This window comes from Aythya marila (genome assembly GCF_965140915.1).
Source record: "Aythya marila genome assembly, chromosome: 5".
In the NCBI taxonomy this organism is placed as follows: domain Eukaryota; kingdom Metazoa; phylum Chordata; class Aves; order Anseriformes; family Anatidae; genus Aythya; species Aythya marila.
The window spans coordinates 48,307,157-48,332,506 of record NC_139046.1 but is presented as its reverse complement, the minus strand read 5'-3'; the positions used below and the strand labels follow the sequence as shown (position 1 = coordinate 48,332,506).

The following is a 25,350-nucleotide window of genomic DNA, read 5'->3' as shown; positions in this document are numbered from 1 at the left end:
CCTCTTGATTAGCTGCATTCTTCCCCTCTGCTCAGAAAATGCCTGGGACACTACATGCTCATTCTGGAATGGCTTGAGACACGAGCGGTTTGATCACACGGATCAATTTATACAGCAGTATCGATCCATATTAAAGAGAATAATAACAACCCAGTTGCTAATGAGAACTATCTCCAGAAAGTCCTGCTTGGTGTTGCATGGGCACCCAACTGGCAGAGAAGGAAGGAAAATCAGGAATAACCTGCAGAGCCTGCTGCTGAGACCTGTGTTTGCTTGAGCTGTGTTCTCCACATCACTGCTTTCAGTGCTTCAGCTAAGGCTTTTCAGGACAAATCTTTTCTCCAGATGGATGTTTCCAGACTCTCACTGGTCTGTCATGAGGCTTTTTTCCCCCTCTACTCTTTTAAACTGCAGGTTTATGGAATTTTATTAAGTGCAATAGCTACATCATTGTCTGTCTTTTAGATTTATCTGTGGCCTAGCCTTTCCTAATTCAGATTTTATATATTTATGTCTGAATTCTTGTCTCTTACAGCCATATTCTATTGTTACCATGATTCATCAGGAAGAGAACTTGATACGCTTGGTTCAATGAGCTGTGTTTTTGCAAAGGTCTGCAAGAAAATAAGTGCTGGGTTCTCTTCTCTGGGAGATCATAGTATCTTTCTGCTCTCTCTACAGCTGCCTCACTAAACACATGAAAGACTTACTGCCATTCCCCTGTAAAACCAGTTTTCTGATAAATGTCCCTTTAGCTTGTTTTGAAGTCTGGTATCCTCCATAAAGACTAAGGGCAGCATCCTGCTCTACAGTGCACACTGCTGGGTCCAAGTCTGACCTCAGCTCAGGGCCTGTCACAGCTGCAGGTTGTTAGCTCTGACATAGGGATGCAGCCCCGTGTGAGTATGTCTTGTAAAGGTTATTGTCTGTAGTTCAACTTGTTTGTTGTTCTGCTTGTTTAGAGACACACAGAAGTAGGCTTTTTGAGTCAGGGCATTTGCCTTTTTTTCTCTCTCTCTTTTTTTTTTTTTTTTCCCCTTCTCTGTCCTCAGGCCTGAAAAGCTGATGGATTTTGACAGAATCTTGAAATTTGTGATCCAGACTCTCACTATATCCAGGTTATCACTATATAGTGTATGGACATGCTTACTTTCATTGTGTACATACAGACTGATTGGAATTGATTACAGTTAAGTCTAGGTATAAAGAATTAATTAAAAGCAAACCCTGATTCAAGCATTTGTCTTGAGAGAGCATGATGCTATAATCATACACTCACGATTAACAGTGTTTAAATCCCAGAAGTCAACAAGTTGATTTTAGAAAGACACATCAGTGAACGTATTCCAGTCCCACTGCCATAGTCGCATTGCTTTTTTTTTATTTTTTCTTTTTCCCCCAGAGCTATTGAGATATAAATATACTGATTAAAATAGAACAGAAAGTAACAGAGTTACTTAAAACAGAAGTAACTCTTAAATTGAATTGTGCCATTATAGCATTGCTTGTTTAGAGTAGACATAAAAATATGTTTTTCTTTGTTTTGAAGAGGGGGGAAAAGAGCAAATTTGCTGTTGATGAAAGATTAGTTTGGTAGATTTAATAGAAGAATAAGAAGACTATAAACGGATAAGACCAGCTTCCTTCACTATCATTCAGGAGAGAGGCTGTTACCATGTACTTTTGCCTGTTTGAGTCATAGACCATTTAACTTCAGTCTTGATTGTGATTTTGAGATATTCATTCACAAGCAAGATTGAGTGAATGGCCTTGCTTCAGAGGCCAGTGAGCTACAAACAACATGCATCTGTTGACTAAAATTAACTGTTTGTTGGCAGCGCTGTTCCTGACCTTAGGCACGATAAAATATGTGCTATGCCCATACTAAAAAGTTACACAATATATTTTAACGTCTTCCACAATTTTGAGAATTGAATTTATATCATTTATTAGGAGTCATAACTTTATCATGCTTGTGGTGAACAGCTTTCACCTTTCTGCTTTTTATGGTGACAGCACATTACAGCAGTAACATCTAGCCAGAACAAAACACAGAAACATTTAAAAACTACTGACTTTGAACAGAGTCACATCTCATGCTACGTATGAGCTCATGAAGTCCTAACTGAAAGACTGAAGAGGGATCTAAAATAAATACTTGTCATATTTCTTACTCCATGTGTTATGTATGCTCATATACGTACACATGTATGCCCTGAGCACCATAGCACTGGCACATGAAGTGAATTAAAAACAAGTCATATTAGTTAAAAGTCAGTAGGTAACAGTACTTACATTTGGCTTTCAGGGAATATTCCTGCCTGTGTCTGTCATTTGAATATTTTTAAGTCTCTCTCTCTCTCTCTCTCTCTCTCTCCCCCCTTTTTTTTAATTGTTCATTTCTTTATAGTTCAAAGATTGTAAAATTGGAAAGTGAGGTGACCTTGCCAGTAGTGAAGGGAATTAATTGCTAACCCTGAGGATCAGATTCATCCAAGTGTAACTGCTGAAACTGGCAATACAGTCTACTCTGAATTAGATTCTTTTTCTGTCTTTTATGTTGCCTGTATAAACAAACACTGCTTTTTGTTGTTGTTTTTTTAACTCTGTATCTCACACCTGGGTAGACTAGCCTTTCTGCCGTGTTACTGGCTGTAAGCAATTTGTAGTGTTACTAGGGTGTTTCCAAAGTAGCCTGTATCCTCTGATCTTCTGTATCAGAGTAGGGGTGTGGTACAAACAGAGGTTATTTAAAATCTCTGCAAAATCGCAAGAAGAATCTCACTGTTATACCAAATTGAACAGTACACAGCAGACTTCACGAAGAGTAAAGAGACTGCTTCCCTATGCCAGCCTTGGCACAGAGGAAAAGCATTATAGGTAAACAAGAGCATCTACAGTGAAACAAATATTTGCCTTTAATAGTTGTATCTGAAGCTGTGTGCCAAAAAGTCAGGCTTTTAGGCTGTCTTGAAACCTTGCTGCTGAACGTGCATTGGTTTCCAATAGATAGACAATTTATCAGAAAGGATCTGCAAAGTCTCAGATGTCATAGATACAAACATACATGGGGACAGGTCACCTAAAAGATTACCAGGTGCAAATGTGTGACTTGATAGTTAGAAAAAACCACCTGTAAGCAGATAAGCTGGCAGTACAATCTAAAACAGATGCACTCGCCTGATTCCCCAACTGGAAGGGCCACTGTGCTTCTGAAGCCTGGATGGGTGGACACTGGGCCAGAGAACTGGAAGTATAGATAGATACTGCAGCAACATCTGGTGCTGCTTCCATGCCAGCCAAATGTTCATATTTCTTGTCATTACTAATCCACCCTATCTCTGAGCTTCTTTTCAACAATTTGCAATTATGTTCCTTTGATCCCAAAAGGCCGCAGCTCATCTGACACAATAGGGATGCAGGAGGTAAATGAGGAGCACTCCAGTAGGAATTACTGACAGAGTCTCTGAGAGTCGCATGAACTACATTTGCTGATCGTATCTGAAGATTGGCGGTAAATTATCAAGGTGCCTACTTTATTAAAATGTAACTAAAAATATCTGATATGTTTTGTGCAGCTGCAAGTGATTTTTAAATACTGTATTAGTATGTAAACTGAATGAATGTCAGGGCTGTGAATATCCAGGGTTGGACTGGATGATCTCCAGAGGTCTCTTTCAAGCTAAGTGATTCCCTCAGGTAAGACACAAGGAAGATTTATCAGAAGAGATGTGCTTACTGAGTGCTGTGGAACTATCAGAGATGAGGGATTTGTAAGAAGCAGTTGTTTCTTGCATAAAGAACTGACATCCCTGGGAGCTCTTCCTGGAGTTCATTGCCTTCACCAATCTAACATTTTACACCAAAATGCAAATCCTGCCTATCTATTTGCTGATCTGTAACAACGAAAAAGTTGGAGAAAGCAGTAGAGGAAAAACATGTATGTTAAACGATAATGGGCAAATAAAGGGAAAGTAAAATGGAAGAATCTTCATGTCATTCCCCTTTTCTCCCATGAGACTGTGTAGTTTGGTTTGGTGGAGTACCAGTGAGAGTTATACTGTGCTTTGTTATGTGATTTACAGTGAGGAGGGATTTACAGTTAGCCTCATATCAGACCCTGGGAAGGAGCAAAAAAACATGGAACCCATTTCAAAATATACTGATATTGTGTATCACTCGAGATAGTGAGTGGGAGTAGTCAGTATGGATTATGAAGGGGAAATCGTGTGTAACCAACCTGGTAACCTTTCATGATGAGATGCCTGCCTTGCTAAATGATGGGAGAGCACTGGACGATGTGTATCTTGACCTTAGTAAGACTTTCAATACCGTCTCCCAAAACATCCTTATCGACAAATTTGATAAGGTATGGGCTAGACAAGTGGTCAGGGAGGTACACTTGGGAGCTGGCTGAGCTGCTGGGCTCATTGCATTTGTAATCAGCGTTGTGAAGTCCAGCTGGAGGTCAGTCACTAGTGACATACCCCACGGGTCGATAGTGGGATCAATACTGTTTAATAACTTCATTAATGACCTGGATGACGAGACAGGGCGTACCCTCAGCAGACTTGCAGATGATATGAAACTGGGAGAAGCCTTGATACTGCTGATGGCTGTTCGACTGTTCATAGGGACCTCAGCAGTTGGAGAACTGGTCCAACAGGAATCTTGGTTAAGTTATGCAAAGGGAAATGCCATCCCATCCTGTATCTGGGCAGGAATAAGACCAGTACATGCTGGGGGCTGACAAGCTGGAAAGCAGCTTTGCAGAAAAGGAACAGGAGGTCCTTGCTGCAAAGACAGTCAACAACATCCTGGGCTGCATTAGAGAGAAAATTGACAGCAGGAGGAGAGGGGATCCTTCCCCTCTGCTCAGCACTGGAGAGACACACCTGGAGTTCTGGGTCCAGTGCTGGGCTCCCCACTACATGAGGGAGATGGATGTACTGGAGTCAGTCCAGCAAAGGGCCACAAAGATAATGAAGGGAGTGGAGTTTCTCTCATTTGAAGCATGCCTGAGACAGCTGGGGTTGCTTCGTCTGGGGAAGAGATGGCTCAGAGAGATCTTATCGGTGTCTATAAATACCTGGTAGGAGGGGAACAAAGACAAAGCCAGACTGTTCCCATTGGTGCCCAGTGAAAGAACAAGGGCACTACCTGGAATATATGTACAGAAAGGTCTATTTGAACATGATTAAGCTTTTTTTTTTTTTTTTTTTCCCATGATAAAACCATTGTAACAGGTTGCCCACGTTGGCTGTGTAGTCTCCATCCTTGGAAGTAATCAAAATCCAACTGGACACGGCCCTGAGCAGCCTGCTTTAGTGGATCTTGGCTTGATCAGGGGTTTTGGGTGAAACAATCTCCACAAGTGCTGTCCATCTCAGCTGTTCTGTGGTTCCAGTTGCAGTATTTGTCCCTTAAAGTTGTTTTGTGTGTGTCAGCCTGCTAACTTCACAGTCATTGATAGGTATCAAGAAATAGTTTCTGAGAACTGGCTATTCAGTTAGACAGCAGGCAGTAGCCGAGCCTTACCACCTACCTAGAGAAGTAATAAGGCATTTGACAGTCTTTGTCCTGGCAGTTACAAAAGATTCTTCTGAAAAGTGCTTTTTCCTGCTTTCATAGGTGTTTTACAGTAGATCTCAATGCTTGCAGAAAATCCCTGGAAAGACCATCTTTGACCTAAGCCATTTCTGGCAAATATCCCCCGTTTGTAAAAATGTTTAAAAACTAGGTAGACAATCTTTGGCTCTCTTTAGTAACAAAGAGATGATAGTGTGTGTGTGTGTATGCTACCACCCTGCAATTACTATAACTACAGCTACAGTAATTACTGTAACTACTGTAAAGATTTCAATGTTAAGTTCTTGGCTTCTGTGCTTCGGTTTCCATCTGTTCAGATAAAAAAGAAGGTGCAAGAAAATAAGAGCCTGGCAACTTCGCTGCTTGTATTCTCAGGGCTGGCACAAACAGAAATCTTTAGTGCCTGTGGGCACCCTGTGTTGTGCATTGTTTATTGTTTGCTATTTCATGATCAGAAGACTAAGCAGCAAATGAGCACGAAAAAGGAGGGAGCAGTAATGCAGGAAACTTAGAACAGAACTGTTACGGCATGTTTCACTAAAAAGGCATTTTAGAAATACAGAGATGAATAACGTGAGGTCTCCTGGCTTCTTTTTCCAGCTTTGGGACAGTGGCTGCCCATTAAAGTGGGAGACGACTGAGTCTAAATTTCTCTACTTGATCCTTGCTGGTTTGCCGTCATTTAATATCAGCCTGTCTCCGTTTTTACTAGACATAGCTCTTAAAAGACAGTGTCGTGATACAGCTGCAGTGCTTTTGTAACTCACAGAAATACAGAGCAGTAACTCTGGATGAAAGGTTCTGAACACGTTGCAAAGAAGGATGGTAAAAAGCCAACAGGTTACTTCTTTTTCAGTAATTGCTGTTTCCAATTGAAGTTAATATTATTTCCTATTGGACTAAATTACTGACGTGCAGAACTTGCCTGTTTCCTGAGGAAGGAGTTAGCTGGTGCTTTAACAAGGGCCATGCTAAATAAAGACGTAATTCTGAGCTTTGGCTATGCAGCAGCCATGGTTGGCAGGTTGTAGGGGTTTTCTCTCTTATTGTGGCTGACATCTTTGCAACACAGACCTAAGAGCTAAGTTCTCCTGAAGAGTAAATGTTTCTGGGTATAATTTATGGTAATAGCAACAATCATTCTTCTCTTTGACCACGTGGAGATTAGAAACTAAGCTTTCCCCGGGGTAATCCTAGATTGAATGTCTCTGCATTGTTTCCTTCTTAAAGGAGACCCTGGCAGTTTGCTCTTCCTGGTCCCACAGCTGCAAGTGCGTGTACTGTCATGACCTGATGGTCACTTATGATGCTAAGCTGTACTGTTTTCATCAAGTGTTTTAACAGTAAGTGCTGAACCAACTGTTTTTAAAAGCCTGTCTGCTCTGCAAGACAAATCCCATTTAAATGAGTTACATGTCTGAGCGGATTCTCTCATGTTTGTGGATTCTTCTGGGGCTAAAAAACCATGTGCTGATACAATGCATGCTGGTCTAACGTGTTTGCTCAGAAAGGAAAGAGGCTGAACGATGTTTTGCTCTCACTGCTTATCAGCATAAATCTGGAGTGATGTGCTGAAAAGGGGTACTCTCTGTCTGGAGTCAAAGTGCTGGGGCCTTCAGTTCCACTGAAATCTTCACCTAAAGTTCTTTAATGTATGGATTAGAAAGTAAATCATAAAGGCTAGAGAACATGCAAGAGAGGCAGAAACTGTATGGTTTTATTCCCAGGCTTGCTGGAAAACTCTTCTACTGTAAGTATTTCACTTAGCCACTCCTCACCTCTTCAGCTCCCTTCAGAAATGCAACACATCCTTCCAGAGAAATATGGGGTCTTCTGACACAGGTGTTTTAGAATCGCTAGTAGGAAAGGATGAATTGTCTGTGAGACAACACTAGAAGACAGGCAAGCTATCTGAGAGGGGTATAGGCACATTAGCATGAAATTATAACAGGACTCACATAACCTGCTCAGGACGCATCTTGTTGCAATTATATTGCTTCCAGCATCCAGACTGTGTGATTAAGGGTTACCTCTGTGCAGCACTGTGCCAGGCAGTCAGTGCTAAGTTCCCTGTTGTGACTGCCAAATTCTTCAGGATGGATCTCTCTGAAGAGTTAATGCATTAGAACATCACAGAAACATATGTTCCTTAAATGACTTTCCATCTGGGCATTCTTCTTTATACAAGAGAAGTTACAATAGTTTAATTAGCTGACTCTGGAACCTCTTTTTGTCTACTAAAGTCTCAATGTTGAGACACTCAGTAGGCTTAACCTTTGCTCAAAGGTAAGTGACCAAGATAACTTAAATTGACTACACGTAGAAAGGTTCGTTCACACTGGTATAGTGATGTGTTAGATTTTTGGCTAAGTACAGCTTTATCCATATAGTCAGGGCTCAGAAGTACCTGATGTGAAGAAAGGCAAGTGAAAACTAGTTTATTTCTCAAATAATTTTGTTTCTTCAAGGTAAAGAAGTCTGTGAAGAAAGACTTCTGTTTCCCATCTTTCACATACATTTTATTGTTCCTTTGTACCTCGGATGCAGAGCACTGGGTGTTGACAGAAAGGTTTATTCAAGCAACAGGTAATGAAGTGTAGAGTAGGCAAAGATTTTGAATGATAATTTTGTTTTTCAACAAGTTGAAGAAAAATAATTGTGCACATTGTAGTTGGCATTAGAGTTGATGTATGTTTATCTTTTTTATTTTTAACATATTCTTTGATGTTTGTGTTTCTAGATCTGCTTTCTGACAGGAGAGTTTTAAAAGTGCCAAAAGGAGAAAAAAAAATAGGCTTGTAACTTGGTATTAGAAACAAGAACACGATGTTTTGTTATGCCCTATCAGCTCGGAGTCCCTCTGTTCCTGCAGTAGCCACAGCGCTGCGCCCTTCACAGTGGTCAAAATGAAGCAGGGTGAACCTGTTACAAGAGCGAGTTTTAGCTGTGTATAGGAAAACGTGGTTCTCCTGCCCTCCATTAGAATGTTTATCTGATCTGTTTATATAAGACTGTGGAAGTGTGCCTTTATAGAGAGAGAGATGGGATACAAGATAGCCTTGGTATGGAGAGCTGGATGACAGTTGGGCTTTCTAACCTACCTCCAAGCCTGTACTGCACTGCTCTACTTAGTCATCTGCAAACTCAGCATAAAATCTGCAACTCTGTAGTTCAGAGTACATGAGCTACAAAGCTTTGGTAGTATGACAACTTGCTCTGTAGGAAGTATTGCTTATGCCACAGTGCATGCTTCTGGCTGCCTGTTTGTGCTACTATTTGTGCCGGCAGCTGCACGTACGACTGTGTCAAGATTTGAGGGTAAGAGCCTTTACATCTCTCTTGTTCGCAAGATGGTAATTTGTGAAGATTCCCCCAATTTTTGGTAAAGAAATGTGTGTGTTTTGAGGAATAGATGCAAGTTACCTGCTAGATTCTGCAAAGCATACGTGGACAACGTTGTCCTCCTGGAAAAACTGAGAGAGCAGTCAAATGAGTTAACTTTATGAGCTGACAGTGTTTGACAGACTAGAGAACAGGTTTGACAAAGTTCATATTTTGTCAACTATGGCAGGTGTGTAGCACATAAATTCATTCCAGTGGGAACTCTACAACATCTGACTTGGATCTGTGGACCTCTTTCTAAGAGAAAGGTATGCTGATTTCAACAGTGATTCAGTATTCATTGAAATGAACAATGATCCAGTAGAGATGGCAGAAGGCTAGCAATACCCAAGGTGGAAAAATCCTCTTAGTTTAACTTTAGATATGTGCTGTCTACGTTGTTCTTGATTAGAGCAAACTATTTTCTGCTGAAAAATCTCGCTCAGGTATATGTTGAGGTACTGAAACACGAAATTAGTGTTTGACATTTACTGAGAGTTCATACACAACAACAGTCAAAACAAGCAACTGCTCAGCTGCAGTTCTAAGCATATCTAAGTAACCATGCTGAAAGCAAACTTAATAGCTGGAATTTATGGCATCTGCTGAGAAACACTGCAACTCCACATGTTGAAATTGAAAGCATTAATGCTTTAAATTTAGGATATTTGGAAACCAAAAGACTTTGAGCTCTACCAGTTATGTTCACCTATCAGAATCTCATAATTAAGCAGTTATGTCCTCCATTTTTAGTGCCACTTGGGTTCATTGATATCCATTGATATGACCATAAAATCATGGTTATATAAGCAGGAAGAGTTTGAAACTAGGAGATTTCGCAATATTAAACACATAATGGAAGTGTTTATGCCACAAGTCTGGCATAGAATGACTGTACCTCGATCAAATTAGTTGTTTTCTTTAAATTCAGGACTCTTCCATTGCTATTATTACACTTACCGTATCTATAAACTGATGTAGTGCCATTTACATAATTAGCTAAGGCAAAATGAAAAATATATAACTCATTACGGTTTCCAGTACACATAGAAACACATTCATTCACCAGTGGTAACACACATCTTTGGGTGTCACAGGACTCTTCATTTCTGCATAGCAGCAGCTCTTTTCAGTATTTTAAGACAAGACCTGAGGCACAAAATTGAAGCCCTTTGAAGATACAAGTGCAATATGGTCATTGAACAGCTTTCCAGTAAGACAAAATGGTGTTCTCTTGCAAAATAATAATTAAAGAATGCCACAATGGCATCTATTTCATCTATGATGGTATTCCTCCTTATAATATTTCATTAATGACCTATCTCATGCGTCTTACCTGGCACTGACTTTGAGATGAGTACTGCCTATTCATTCACAAATGCTACACCCTGTGGGCTTGATTGCCTTTTATTCAAGAAAATGGATTCTGAAATTGTGGCTATTTAGTGAGACCCTCTGTGATCGTAGTACAGCGGGTGGAACCTGAGTTACATAATTACACTACTGGGTGGAGTGGATACCTGGTTTTGGTGCGTACCTAACAGAGCTCCAAAATCAGGGCTCGTGTGTTCCTCATGCCAAATTAGTTTCTGGAACTTCTCAGATTGCAGGAATGTGAAAAGCCATTTCATTAGGAAAACACTGACGTCAGCATCAGGTGAGCTTCATTTACACGAAGGCTGTGCTCACAGTAGCGTGACGTGGAAGTGTAACATCAGTCAGGCAACTAAAAAATAAAAACTTCATCAACCTTTCCATTGTTCTGAAGACAAAAGAGTCATCTTTTAGTCTTGAAATGTTTAGCCTCTATATAACGTGATTTTGTGTTTGAAAATTTGTCTTTTGAAATATTAATTAGGTTTTGGCTTGTGCTGTAAGGTAAATGGAAACGTTTCCCTATTTACTGTGAAAACCCTTTGCTTTGGTCAGGATTGTCTTTGTTTAGCAAAGCAAACTTTTGCAGTTGTAATTAATTAAACAGTTTTGAGTATTCCAGAACTGCACAAAAATATTTCTCTTCCTGGCTTTTTGTTCACACAGTTGCAACTCGGGAGCTTCAGGCAGTTTTCATAAGCATGGCAATGCTCTGCATTCAGGATTTTACAACTGGGCCCTGAAAATTAGTTCTGTGATTGAATCTGGCAGATTGGTTTTGGCTTGAGAATCAGCATATGTTTTTAACATATGCATGTTGGCAAATCAGATTGAAGTCATAACTAACAGGCCTGTTATCTCAATCCTACTAGTGCTTGTGGGAATTAACTATAATGGGTAAAAAAAATTATGGAGGAGTCGCAGCACTAGATAGTGAAGAGCCACAGTGACCCCAGATAAATCTGCTTGCAGGTAGCACAGTATTTTATTTTATTATTAGTTTTTTTTTTTTAATTTGCCAGCCTAGCTCCTGGAATGAGCCATAGGAGTTACCTCTTGGTTTTTCTGGCCACAAGATCAAGGCTAATCCAAGAATAACAGACAACCCATTCTGGCTTGCTGCCTGTGTTTATCTCTGCCTATCGCATAGCATGCTGTTACAGGCTCTTTTCTTTAATGCATGTAGTTTGTATGCGTGCTGTGCTCCAAACTGGATCAGTGTTTTCTTTTGCAGCAGGAATTGTGCTCGTACCACATGGCAGGGTCTCCTCAGCCAGTCCGTTTGGGGTGGGTCCCAGTGTGGGGCCCCAGATGGCAAACTGGTTTGGGGTGGAACAATACATGATGGCCATTTCTGGTCATTCTGCAAACTCCCTGGGGCCCCTTTGAGTGAATAACCCAGAAGAACCCAGGGGAAGGGGGGAAAAAAAAAAAAAAAAAACACAACATTTAAGGTCACAAAATGAATTTTTAAGATTTTCCACACAAATTGATTTTTAAGGACAGTTTGAAGCAGTTTGTGACCTGCTGTGTAGCTAAGCACAGGCCACATGGGCTTGTAGGAAGCTGAACTGTAACATCAAAACCAACAAGCAGCACGTGTGAGAGGCAGGCAGACCTGAAGCGTCCTTGCTGCTGGCTGCAGCGGGCCCGAGGGGCAGCGGAGGTGTGCCCATGCCCATGCCCTACCTGTCCAGGTAAGCGCTGCTTCCTTCCCAGCAGCCGCTCTGAAAGGGCTGGGCCACGATTAGGTCTTCTGGCAAAATGGGTGGCTTGGAGACCAGGGTGGCCACCTTCTTTTTATGACCTGGGAAGGGCTTAACAGGCACGATGCGAAGGAGCAGTTCATCCAGAAGTCCTGATCCAACCAGAGCCGTTGCCTTGTTGTGCGAAGGGCCCGTGTCTCAATGCCAGTGTGAGGAAGCTCACTGCTGGTCAGAGAGCAGATTTTAGAGCCAGGTCCTTAGGAGGAGACGTGTAGAACTGACCACTGCTTGGCTGGAGGTAAGCTCACATGCACAGCTTGTTGGCAAGTGCCATTTTCAGTAAGTAGCGTGAGATTCAGCAGGTGTAACAGCAAGTCTGTCCTCATAGTTACATCCGATCTTCGTGTAAGGAATTTAAACATACAGCTGTCTTTTAATTTGAGTTTAAGACTGAAATTAGGTCCAGAATCATGCAAGAATTCACCTCTTAGTTTATCTGCCTGATTGCTAGCAGTAGTGCCTTTCCGCTTATGGAGAATTTCAGGATGTTGAAGACTCAGGAGGAACCAGAAGAGAAGAAGCAGCGGTACTCTGTTCCCCCGCATCTCTGCTGAGGTGGTTACTGGCAGTGACAGGTATCAAACAGCTCTGTGTGAGCTTGGAGGGGGCAGATGGATGTAAGTCACATCCTTGACCACATCACTATGACCATACTGTTGTACTTAAAGCTATCATGTATTATCTATCTGACTCCTATCGTCACCTACATACGATTTAAGTTGGTTTTAATTATTTTACATCTGTCTGTAAACCAAAGAATTCCTTCTGCTGCAACTCACAGATGTTACAAATGTGTTTTTTTCTAGAGTACACGTTGCTCATTCTAGAGCAGCAGAAGTATTTGTTTTCAGACTGAAAAGTGATTCTTCTCCCTGTTGTTAAAACAGTTTATAAAATGCAATTACGATAAATAATAAACCATAGACTTGAGGATCTTTTAAGGTTCATAGTGAGTTCCTAATGATTTCTTCACACTTTTTTGTTGTTGTTAAGCTTGAATTTAGTTTTTACTTTGATTTCCAGCTAACGTGGAGTAAAGCTTGTCTGCTGCACTTCATTTGTAAGTGCAGTTTGCAGACAAGGGCAGAAAAAATGTTATCCGTGGTTGCTAGGATTGCTAAGAAAGATCAGAGCTGCCATTTCTAGATTTAAACTATTCTTGTACCGTTTTATGGTCTAAAAGCAGAGGAAATTGTGAAGGCAGATTCAGTGGAGAAAGGATCCCAATAAATGTAATATCATCCAGATGTTATTCATTCTGTTTGTGTCTGAAGGCTGAAGGATAACTCACTAAACTCTAGAAGTTAGTGTCATGGCATATCCAAGCCAAGACCTTAGCAGCCTGATAATGATCCACTAAAATTTGAGAACTCTTTATCTTGTAAGACCTGGGCCAATCATTGTTTCAAGGGAATTGAGAAGAAAACTTTCTCTTTGGGCCAGTTGGCTGTGATAAGATTTCTTTTTCCTTTTCTGTGAATATCTGGGACTGTTTGCTTTGAAAGACGTGGCATTAGTTGAGATGATCAGAACCAGCAGAGTAATTTCTATCTTTTCTCTGTAAATGTGGTAGCTTTTTGCAAATTCAGTAAATATTTTGAATCTGAAAGGAACAGCTCCAGTCTTAAGCTGGTTGTGTTTTGGAGCACAAATTTTGTGTTTATCTTGTTATTTTATTCACATATAATTACATACCCAGAGAATTTTCTTTTCTGCAACTTGAAGAGGGGTTTAATGTTGGAGAATCCAAGCTGTAAATACACCACCGTTTTCCACATTGACATTACATGGTTTGGTTTTGGATACTCTGTCTTGCCTCAGAATCTTTGCCTTCTCCAATTAATCAGCCCTTACTCTGTTTTCTTTTGGACTCTGTTGCTATACTTGGGGTTTTTCCATCTGGGTGTAAAGTTCAAACAGTGCATCTTGTAGCCAGCCTCCTACATGATTCACCATTTAATTGCAGATCGGTCTGATTCCCACCTTTTTTCCCCTAGACAGTTCTGCTCATTCTACATCTGTCTCCCAGGTTCCCTAGCTAGGAAAAAGCCATGAAAAACCCACTTGGCCTTCCCTTAACTCAGTCACTCCCAGTGCTCCTGCTTGTCTCAGTACTCCCTTCTCTTTGTATACACATGCAAAGTGACTTTTCAGTTCATTCCTTTACGAAAAGAGAGAGAAAGGTGAGACTGGGATAGAGCTTTTTATGGCTGTTTGTAAATCAGTTTGTGTTGGTGACCTTGAGGTTTATTATTTTAGAGTAAAATGGGACTGAACCATAGAGTTTGGTTCTAGCATTAAACTTAAACGTTAGTTCATTGCACTGCACTGAAGCCCCTGTTCCTTTCTCAGTTCCTTGCAAAAAATAATGATCCAAAGCTTTGGGATTCCTCTGTACCTGTAGCCTGGGTGTAGTTTCAGTAAATCAGATGGGGATGAGTTGTTACGGCCTACCCTACCCAGACGATGTGTGCTCTGATACTTAGATGTGCTTTGCAATGCTGGAGTTTGGATGTGTTTAAAATGTTAACGGGGGCTTATAGAGCAGATGTTGTGGATGAAAGGAAGAAAAAGCTGTTCTGTCAAACCATTCAGAACAACGCAATGGGAGGCTATTGCGTGAGTGCCTCAGGACCAGCTCTGGCTGCCAAGAGAGACAAATTTTGTCATTCTCACCTGCAGCCATTAGGATATTTTCTTTCATATGTTAGAAGACAATTTGTCTGCATTGCTTTTGCTGTCAGTGTTGGCCCCCTCTTCATCTTGCTGCAGCTAAACAGGCGGCTGGGAACTAGCACAAGAGGAGAAGAGAGGTGGCGACAGGCAAAATGTCTCCTCCTTCCCCCACTCCCCCTGCCTTCAGCAGTCTTGTCGCTGGAACCTCGAGGCAGGAGGCAGGACTGGACGAGGTGGCTGCTCCCTGTGGGACTGCTGGCTGTTTCCATCTGAGGTGGCAGGTGTGCCTCACCTCTGAAAGTCGAGCTCCCACTGCGTTTTCTTAGCATTCAGCTAAGAGGGGAGAAAAGATGGCATAATCTTCTTACTCCTGTAGAGGTCTTGCCTCTTTTGCATACAATTAACGTCCCTCTGCCAAAATGCCTTGGCCCTAGGGCTCTTAAAAGTCCTCCGAAGAGCTCACTTTGGGGACTAGTTTCTTTGTGATGGATGACCTAACACTGCAAGTCTGTGATCCCACAGCATATCCTCAAGGACTGCCACACATGATCTCTCCACATGCCAATTGTTTCCTAGGCAATTTCTAATCAAATGAGTGCAGTGCATTTTCCAGGAAAAAGCTACAACCACTTTCAACAAATGAACTCGCTGTAAATTCTCTGCCAAGTGCTGCTGCCACCATCCTTCTTGATTATGTCTACATAAAAGAATGCATTTTTGTTCAAATGAGGGGAAAAAACCACCAACAATAGATTCCATTCTTTGTCAGAGCACATCTCGCCCATCTCCAACCTGATCCCCTTGGGAATGAAGTGGCTGTCCAGTTCTGAGTGGAGAAAATTTCAGAGAACCTATGGATAAAATATTGATAGCTCATGATGGCATCAGACATTATTGAGCTTCTTTACAGAGCATGCAGTAAGTGAGGAGTGTCCATTTTACTTTCTGCCGCTGTGTACTTTCCCAGTTTACGTGTGGCATTATTCTCTTACAAGACAATTAATGACAAGAAGCTGAACAAAGCAACGGTGGCATTCTTCACAGAAAACTGTGTGAGAAAAGAGTGAACTACCACTGGGACTATCCCAGGGCCAGATCACTTCATGTGCAGAATTTAATGAGCTGCCAAATGCTTCTAAATGTCAGAAAATCATGAGGAAAATGCACAGTACAGAACATGGTGCGGACAGAAATGCATAGATAGAAATTCGTTTTTTAGCTTGCGGCATCTCCTGGTTAATTTTCCATGAAGGTTTCTCCCCTTCCTCCTCCTCCAGTGCTTCTCAGACTGTGAAATGATCAGGGTTTCCCTAGAGGCAGATGGAAGCCCAGGTTAAGGGCCACAGGGATGATAATGGCATGTATTTTCTAGAAAAAGAGTAATTGCGTTTATTTTCGTAGTGCAGCGCAACCCAGCGTTGGCATTTCCTTCAGCTGACCTGCATCTTTCTCTCTCTGCTCAGATCATGCAGTAGTACAGCTCATCGGAGGTACCGGCAGTGAGCAAAGTAACACGGAGGTGTTCCTGCTGGCAGGCCGACCAGCACAGCGTGAAGGAAGGGGATGGCTGGATAAAAGGAGGGGGCAGGAGGAAGAGTGGGAAGTCCATCCTCAAGCTCAACATTTTCTGGAGAAGTAAAGCCTCTGCAGCAAAGTAGAAACTGATGTCGTTATAAGTCACTCCGGATAGAATAATGATTTATCCAACCTGCACAGTAATGTGAGTGCTGGGACAGGGACAGATTAGGATAGCAGCAAGAGAAAAGCATCCTTCCTGACGCTTCTTATTACAACCTAAAATCTGCTCTCCTTTGGGCACAGAATAAGTAAGCAGTCTGTTGAGATGTGAATTCTAAAGCCTTTGGAAAAAAAAATATTGTGATTTTAAAAAACAAAGAAAAAAAAATCATCTTTTTCCTTCCCTTTCCTCCCCAGCCAGGTTTTCATGTTGCATGTTTCAGGTCTGCTTGTGCATGCAAGCCACTTATAACCCTGGCACATGCTAATTTTTACAGAAAGGAAATTTCTTTGTGGTGTGTGTTATCTCTGGTGCAGACACGAAGGTATGTTCTGTTGGCTGAGCACAGACTCTTGCTGCAGATCACCAGGTTGCTCATTACCTGATAAGATGATCAGGACTGTGCTGGATCGACACGGTTCAGTCTGGCGATGTTCCTGGCATGAAAGTGTCAGGGACACTGTGATGTGGCTTGAAAAGCAACACTGAGCATGGCCACAAAACGTGGTAGATACGGTCGCTTGGAAGGTGAGTTTTTCATTGCTCCTGAGTATTTTGTTGTGGTGCTTTTAGCCTATCTTTCTGTCCTCGCCATGCGGGGAGCTTTGAATCCTCTACTAGAGGCTCTGCTGAGTACAGAGAGAGTTCAGATCCAGAACTTAGGCTCCCCCCTTCAGTGCTTAGTGTTACGTTGGCTCTGCTGCAGGCCAGATAGAGGTTGAAGTTCTCTGACTGCTGAATACATCTCCCAAGCACGAGTTGTTTGGGATTGCTGCTCTTCCCTTAGGGGAGTCAGTCAACTCTGAACTGGCTGTGCTACATATTGGCTGGAGTGATTCATCTGCGTATCTGGGGCACTTAGAAAGCCTAAGTGGGTTGGGGAATTAAAGCTGAGCTCCAAGGTCTTCCAGCTGATGAGCTACTGGGTAGCTTTCAAAGTGAAGAATGCAGGAGCCCGAGTATTTTGGTTGCTTGATGTAGAAGCAAACTATGACACAGAAGGACCAAGCCCTGTTAAGAACACCCTTGCACTGGCAATCCAGGATTGATCAGATGTTTAAATGGACCTGGGGTTTTGTAGATGCTTCTTTGCTACTCAGGAGAAGGGAAGGAGCAGAGGGAAAAACAGCACACTTGGCTGTGTGAGAGAAGAGAAAATGGCACCTTGTCAGTGTGCTTTGCAACTGGCAGAACGGAAACAGCACGTATTTTATGGGGTAGAGTTATTCCAGCCTGAAGGTTGTTCAAAGCCATACAAAGGCAGTTCTGCCTACAAATCCCATTATTGATGTAATGGTTTCTAATGGGATCGGCACCGCTTACTCTTACTGTGCTCGCGTATGTGTGCGCGCACAGATGCACAGCTTTGAAAATGCCTTTCATGGATTCTGCTGCTTTCATGAATATCAAAATCAGTTTATATTTTCTGGTATGCATCTTTTTTCTCTGAACTTTCTAAAGGAACTGGTATCTTCTACCCTCACTTATTTTCTTTTGAATGCTTAAATGACAGGGGCTTTTTCAGCATTAATAAATTCATAACCAGAAATGGGAAAAGGTGTTTTCAATTACAGCTGGGACTTCAGAGCCTTGCATCGTGGTGGCAGGTATCCTTGGGGAAAAAAAATCAAGCAAACAGTAGGTCACTCTGACTGTGTATCGAGAGTACAGATGAGATATATTGGGTATGAGAGCATTACGATACCCATATATTATTGTGTAATTTCAGTGTTGTGTTCATTCATACAGGAGCAAAGGGTGACTCTTCATAAACTAGCCCAAAATGACTGTGCCTGCGATTGTTATTACTTTATATTGCTTTATTTTATATTTATCTATATTGCTTTATTTATATTGCTTACAATCTCTCGTGCAGAGTAAAACCTCACTGTACTGGGTGCTGTACAAATTAGGGGCAGCTAGATTGCTTTTCTGCAAGTTGCTTACAGTTTGTTGTGATGCTATGCAGGTATTCTTCCCCAGCAATGCCTCCATGTTACTCATCTCTTTGATTCTACTCATTCATCCCTAAGTCCAAAGTATGTCAACTGTTTTTGCTGGGGAGGACGGCAGAAAAACAAAGCTGCAACAGTTCTGCAGTGGTCTCAAAGGGTCAGTTGTGCAAAAACAGAGGCTGGAGCTCTGCATGTAAGAAATGCAGAATGTGAAAAGCCACCGGATAGTGACAATATAACAAAGATCAGAGGAGGGAGCACTGAAATAGCCTGGCTCAATTGAAGTGTCAAATAATCAACCATATTTTTTAAAAATCAAGGATATCAGGTAAGGGGTGGAGCAGCCTGTGCATTTGGATTATGCGGAAGTACTATAGGAGGTACACAGGTGAGATGACAGCACTTCTGATCCAGAATAACACACTGGCCACTTGGGCTGGGGGAACTGAGCCCAGCTACTAGCAGCAGCAGGCTGCTTGTGTTCGGTATGGGCCTGCTTCCCGCAGGGCGCAGCGTGCTGCACAAAGCCGACATGTCCTGACACGACCCCGTTTGGGATAAGAAGCAGTTCAGATAACCAGGGCTGAGCAGTTCCAGTTCTTTCACCTGCTGCGACCTGCCGAGCAGAGGGACGGAGTCTGCCTCTGCAGGATGGGTTTTACCTGCTTCTGCCTCCTCCAAGCAGGCCCAGGAAGCAGTGAAGTGTGCCACTGATTCTCAGGAGCAGATATCAGGCTGATGTTAATTACGATGCCTTTTTTCCTTGTTTACACAGACCCTTCATGCTTCTCCCACCGCTGATGGAGTGGATGCGAGTAGCTATCACCTACGCTGAGCACCGGCGCAGTCTGACAGTGGACAGTGACGACATCAGGCAGACAGCCAGACTGCTCCTACCTGGGCTGGACTGCGAGCCCCGGCAGCTAAAGTATGTGGAATGAGCTTTATAAGCAGCTGAAGTAATTGTAACCTTTAGATTGTTCTTCTTTCTGTATTTCATGACAGCAGGATCTCAAAATACTACATGGGCAACACGTGCCCAACTTCTTAGTGCTCCAGAGATAAAGGAGCTTTGGCCAAATGCTGCAGCTGGGATAGAAGGATTTTGTCATGCCAAAAGTTGTGTAGGAAGAATGAGATATAGATAGAAATACAAGTGTCTGTTCATTTATGCCTTGGTCTTAATTACAAGATAATTCTTTGCTTTCTGAGATACCTTGATGAAAAGTATAAGCACCTTTTTAAAATCCTCCTCCACTCACAAGGATTGAACAGGGATTTATAATTAGCTTGGTTCATTACCACATCATAGATATTTTATTCAGTGTTTGTAGTCTCTTTAAGTTGCTCTCATTAACACTGCTTTTGATATCAGAGTTATATCTTGAACATTAGTGCAAGGTAAATTCTTGCTTCTCAAATGAATTTTGCACCCCATATTAACTGTGGGTTAAATGAGTGGGCTGGACACGTTAATAACAATGAATAGTACTTTTATCACGCTCTTAAGTGATGAAATGATTAGCTGAAGAGATATCTATATTATTTCTATTAGAATACTTTTTCATGAACAAGAGAAGCAACGAGAGGCTTTTAATCAGGAGTCCTCCATCTGTTTTTGTTGCTTTTTACTTTACCTCCTGGCAGCCAAGAAGGCTCTTGCTTTTTGCTACATCTCTGTCTCCCCATTTGTGAAATGAGGGATACTACTTAGCCACAAAACCTAATGCAAAGCTAAATTAGTTGGCAAGTATGCTGGTGCAATTAGATGACTGAACTCTGCTCCAAGCTCATTTGTGGCATGTCTGCTATTTCTGACTCTGCCAGATATGATAATTCAGGCTAAGACTGTTCCATGTAGCTGCACTTTAAAGGGACAAAGCGACACAGCTATGGAAGCTACAAGGTGGTGCCCTTTGACGCCACATCTGCCCTGTAGCTGCCCGTGCTGCTCCCGTCAGGTCAGCCAGGTGGATGAGCTCAAAGCGCTGCGGACCCGCTGGGTCTCTGCTGGGAGCTGGTACCTCAGGGCCGAGTGGCAGGAAGGAGCGGCTCTCCGAATGTTTCCTCGGCCGCAGCCGACTCCTGGTCCTGTTCTCAGCTGCCACTTGCCGCCTTTCTCCTCAGATGTGGCACCTGGCTGACAGTGCTGCCAGTCTTTTTAAAAGCCAACTTAAACAGATGATCCGTGGGAACTCTGTGAACTGCAAGGAAGCAGCTGGGCTTCGTGTCCACAAAGCGTGAATTGTGCACTTAGGCCAGGAGCCTGTAGCACGTTTCTTTTCCTTTTACTCTGCCAGTATACGTGTGCTCAGTGTCAAGTAAAGCACGAGTTGCTCAGGTTTATGTGTGGATGGTAGGTGCCAGTTAATATGGGCTAAGCTAATGTTACATACGTGCCTAGTTCTTGCCAAAACCTTTGAAATTCTCTGTTGAACAGGACCACAGAAAACTAAACTCATTACAAGCACTTCCAATCAGTTCCATAATTTTTCTTTTGATCTCACCTTTATAAAGACGCTGCCTTTCAAAACTGAATCCACACCTTCCACTCTATCTCTGCGCTTCTTTTTGTGCACATAAGCATACAGAACACAGGTGGTCCCTTAATTTATAGATCATATACCTTAAAAAAGATGCATTTACCTTAAAAAAGAGGGGAGGGGGAAAGAGAAAAAAGAAGGCAGGGATTTGGGTTTTGGTTTTTGCTTCTGATACGAGCTAAAAGGAAAGATGGCCTTGCTTAACTTCGTTGATCAAGTTAAGCTTGGTCAGATCTTTGTTCTGAACTGTCTTGCCTGAGTATTATTTTCAGAGGGAGGCCTAAGGAAGTTCTGTGATGTGTGGCATGAGATAAAAAACATTGTCTTTCTGCTGCATGAAAGAATTAAACTAACAGAAAAAATATGAGGAGAGAGATGCGCCTCATTTGCAAGTGCCTGTTATATCATCTTGTAAAGCAGTCATCTGTATCTAGCAATTACAACACTTTTAAGGGAAAGGAAATCTTGGAACGGAAGCCAAATTTATCCCTGGCTAGCTGTGTGGCAACAGGCAAATTGCAAATAGCTTTTCTTTATGACACACAGCCTCAAAGTCCTGTAGTGATAGTTCCTTGCAGCAGCAATGCATCAGATAGGGAATGTTGAAATCCCTGAAAGAGAAGCTGTGCAGAAGAACAAAGTGCAGTTAGGATAACCTGAAATGTCGACCTCTAATATCTCTTCTCTGACACAGACTGCTTGGGCAGCATGGTTATCCTGAGCTACTGTTTGTGTCTGAGTGGATAAAGCCTTCAAATATGGTGCTCTCAATTTGTTTGCCACATGATTTATAAACATCTTCTGTACTCACCTATTACTGGTTAAATAATAATGTAAGTGGGGAAATGCTAGATTGCAGAGAGCTTTGTTTCTTTTCCACCTACTTAAATATAATTTTAATATTGCTTTTATCATACACTATTTTTTGTATCGTTTCCTCTCTGCAGGCCAAACTTAAATCACTCACTACCAATAGCTTCCCTGCGTGGAGCAACTCATTTGTGAAGACCAAGGAGCACACCGGGCTCCTTGCTCCTACCTCTTTGAGCCATCCTGTCCCAAACTGAGACCTCAGCCCCCTTCCCTTCACTGCAATCTGGGCTCTGCGCCACCCCCAGGTTCCTCAGTCCAGCTTCAGTTCTCCACTTATCCCCAGGCACAGCTCAGAGCACTTGGGAGCTGCCATCTGGGCAGCTGCTTGAGCACAGGCTTTACCCTAGGAAGCATGCAAGGGTTTGCCTCTCTCCTCCACAGGATAACAACTCACGCATGGAAAACCTGCTGTGGGTACAGCTGCTGCACAGCAGTGGTGCATCTGTGAGCTCTTTCCCGCTGGCTCATGGAGGATGCTCTAACTTTTATCACACTCTAAAATAAAAAGCGATTTTGCCTCGATTGTAGACGAGCACGCTGTCAAGAGCAACTACTGCAGAACAGCAAGCGTGTAGTAAACTTGTGCTGGGAAGTTTTGCATAGGCTGTGCCCCAGGAGTAAAGCCCACAGAACTTCAAATTCCTGCACCTGAACTTGCCTGCCTGCAGCTGCCTGCTGGCAGCTCCAGGCCGCCAAGCACTACAGCCCACCTTTTTGCCCTGTCTCTCTGGTAGCTCCAAGCAACTGCTTTGTTTTGCTGCTCGCTCAGCAGGGCTCAGCAGTGAAATGTCCCCCTGCTCCACCAGTGTGTGTAAATAGCACTGAGTGGAATCGCGCCTGTTAGTAAAACAGAAACAGTGTGCACAGACAGGTACCATCTCTTTAAGAACTTCATTTATTTTCTGAGGTTCAACGGCTTTCAAGTTTATAAAGTCTTTCTATTTCACTTGTTTGCATTAGAATTATGATTATTATAATACAGCTATGGTATCGTAATTATAAAATATTGTAGCATTGTGATACTGTACCAATTACCTTGACAGAACGAGACTATTAATTGGTGAGCTTAGCTTGAGAACCTGTGCATGTCTAACAGTAAGCCTTACCTTCCTGTCATCTTGTGCTCTGTGCGTCCTAAGCTAGTACCTGGGTGCTTCAGAGATCTTGTCTTCCCATCAAATACTTGCACTCAGCTGCCTGGGAGCTACATTTGCTCACAGATGCATCTCCAAAGAGCTGGTGACTCCAGGGCTGTCACTCTGCTTCCCTGCTGACTGTTCCCCAAATTGCACCCTGGTGTAGTTCCTCTCTGAGAGCAGCTGCGGTGAGATGCTGGTTTCCCATGTGCAGTGTGACCGGTCACCAGGCTGGGAGTGAGTTTTGTTAACTCAGCATATTGTTCGTTGCATCTGGTCACCATTTGTCATCAATGCAAGTTCAGAAGCATACAAAATGACCAGCTGAATTAATACTTGCATAAGATTCATCCTGAGTCTTCTAAGTGAAGTGATGAGTGTTTTACTTATCTGGCAGGCCATACAAAGTTTCCAGAAGAGGTTAGCCCTGTTGAAAGAGTCTCATTTTTCAAAGGAACTTGGCAGGCTAATACTGCACTCGCTGAGAGTTCGCACAAGAGCCTGTGCTGAAAACCAGACAACGAGTAGAGGAGGCACTCACCCTGAAATAACATCAAAGGGCTGGCCATATCAACGCTCAGCTGAGATAGGAAACGCCTCCAATTTGGGAAAGTTTCTTCAGCAAGGGAGATAGATCTCCAGGTTTGGAATTCAGAAGTCTCTCAGCAGATAACCAGATGATTTACAGTAATCTCTGAACTCCTTCCAAATGAGATAAAGGTTGTTTGATAGTCAGCTAGAGGATAAGGATTTAATAGAAACTCATAGAAATGTTAGCGTACTTCCTTTGAGGCATTGGAAGAGAGTTGAGAGTAATTTTGATTTGACTTTTTGGTTGTTTGGTTTGTTTTTGATTTTGAATTTGATTTTTTTTTTCTCCAGAAAAGAAACTGAGGAATAAGGATCATTATCTTATTTTAGAAATATCTTTTATTTTAAAATAATAGTCTGGTAGTCAGACAACATAGCTGTTTCATCCTGGTACTATCAGCTGACTGATATTTTATGTATATGTACACCTTCTTTCTACCTTTGTCCTTCTTAGAATGTTTTTGTGTATGTTTGATGGACTACGATGTGATATATATGATTTACATGATATGATATACAATGTGATATCACAAATGATGTATAGCTAATTATTAAAAAAAAAAATTATTTATCACAAGAAGCAGAATTGATGAAATCTGGTTGCTGCAGGTGTGCATCCCGTGACCCTTCTCCCACCACGCCAACCTCACTGCTGTAGAAGCCGTGGGTGTTCAGTGCCCATTTCAGAACGGGCATATCCTGGCATCTCTTTGCTGTTCTGCTGATGAATTTGTGGCACGAGCAGTGCCTGGTCCAGAGCTACCCTTGTAGTGATGGGCCAAGTGGCAAGGAATAAGGATTTCTTTCTGCCTTTAAGGGCACCAGTGAAGTTCCTCTGCTTGGCCTCATCTCTCTTCTCTCAGTATTTACATGAATTTACTGTCTTTAAGAACAAAAACTTCTATCTCCAATATGATTGAAGATAGACAGATTTTTCAGAAATGATTACACAGTGGGGAAAGTATACACTAGGTAAAAACTATGGCATTAAATAAGCCTGATTTCTGAGACAGGGAGAGAGACATGGAAAAAAAAAAAAAAAAAAAGACCAAAAGCCAGAAATTATTTTATCCTTTACAGACCTGAATGCTGCTTTAGTTCCTTCCGGAGACTGGATGCTAAGGCTGCTACCGAAAAATTCCAGCAGGATCTGGGTTTCCGAATGTTAAACTGCGGAAGGACAGATCTGATCAATCAAGCCATAGATGCGCTAGGACCCGATGGAGTTAACACCATGGATGATCAGGTATGCCACACGCACACACACAAAAAATTCTTTGCATGACCAAATTGCGTTTTCCTTTCTGTGTAGCAAGTCAATGTGCGAAATCTTAAGCATTGGTTGCCTCTTAGTGTCTTTTCTAAGTCTATCTGGTGTTTTATTCTGAGAATGTACCTCTTAAAAGAAAAAAAAAAAAAAGTAAGTCCCCCCTCATGCCACCTCCTGAAAAGCCAGTCAAAGCCTAGAGTGAATTGTTTCTTTATCAGCTGGAATGCAGGGCTGTTCCTTGGATGGCCTGTCTCAGACACTGATGGAAGACAGGTTAATATGCTGGCTGCAAATGGAAAGTCTGATGTTGTCTTAATGCTGAGACTATGTCAAAACAAAGTGGTTTTTGCCAGTGACACTCTCTTCTGGTTCAACAGCTGAAATCCTGTCTGGGTCAGTGATGAGCGACCAAAAGGTGTTGCTGTCTGATGGCTTTCAGGTTGCCCATGTGAAGTGAA

General features: G+C 42.2%; 1 protein-coding gene across 1 annotated transcript in view; it reads left to right on the top strand.

The window, feature by feature from the left end:
- ABTB2 (ankyrin repeat and BTB domain containing 2) overlaps positions 1-25,350 on the top strand; it is a 141,015-nt gene that overhangs the window by 96,913 nt on the left and 18,752 nt on the right. Inside the window, exons 4-5 of the mRNA XM_082761993.1 lie at positions 19,255-19,407; positions 24,703-24,868. Coding sequence (XP_082618119.1) covers positions 19,255-19,407; positions 24,703-24,868 — 319 coding nt within the window. The remainder of the gene's footprint in view (positions 1-19,254; positions 19,408-24,702; positions 24,869-25,350) is intronic.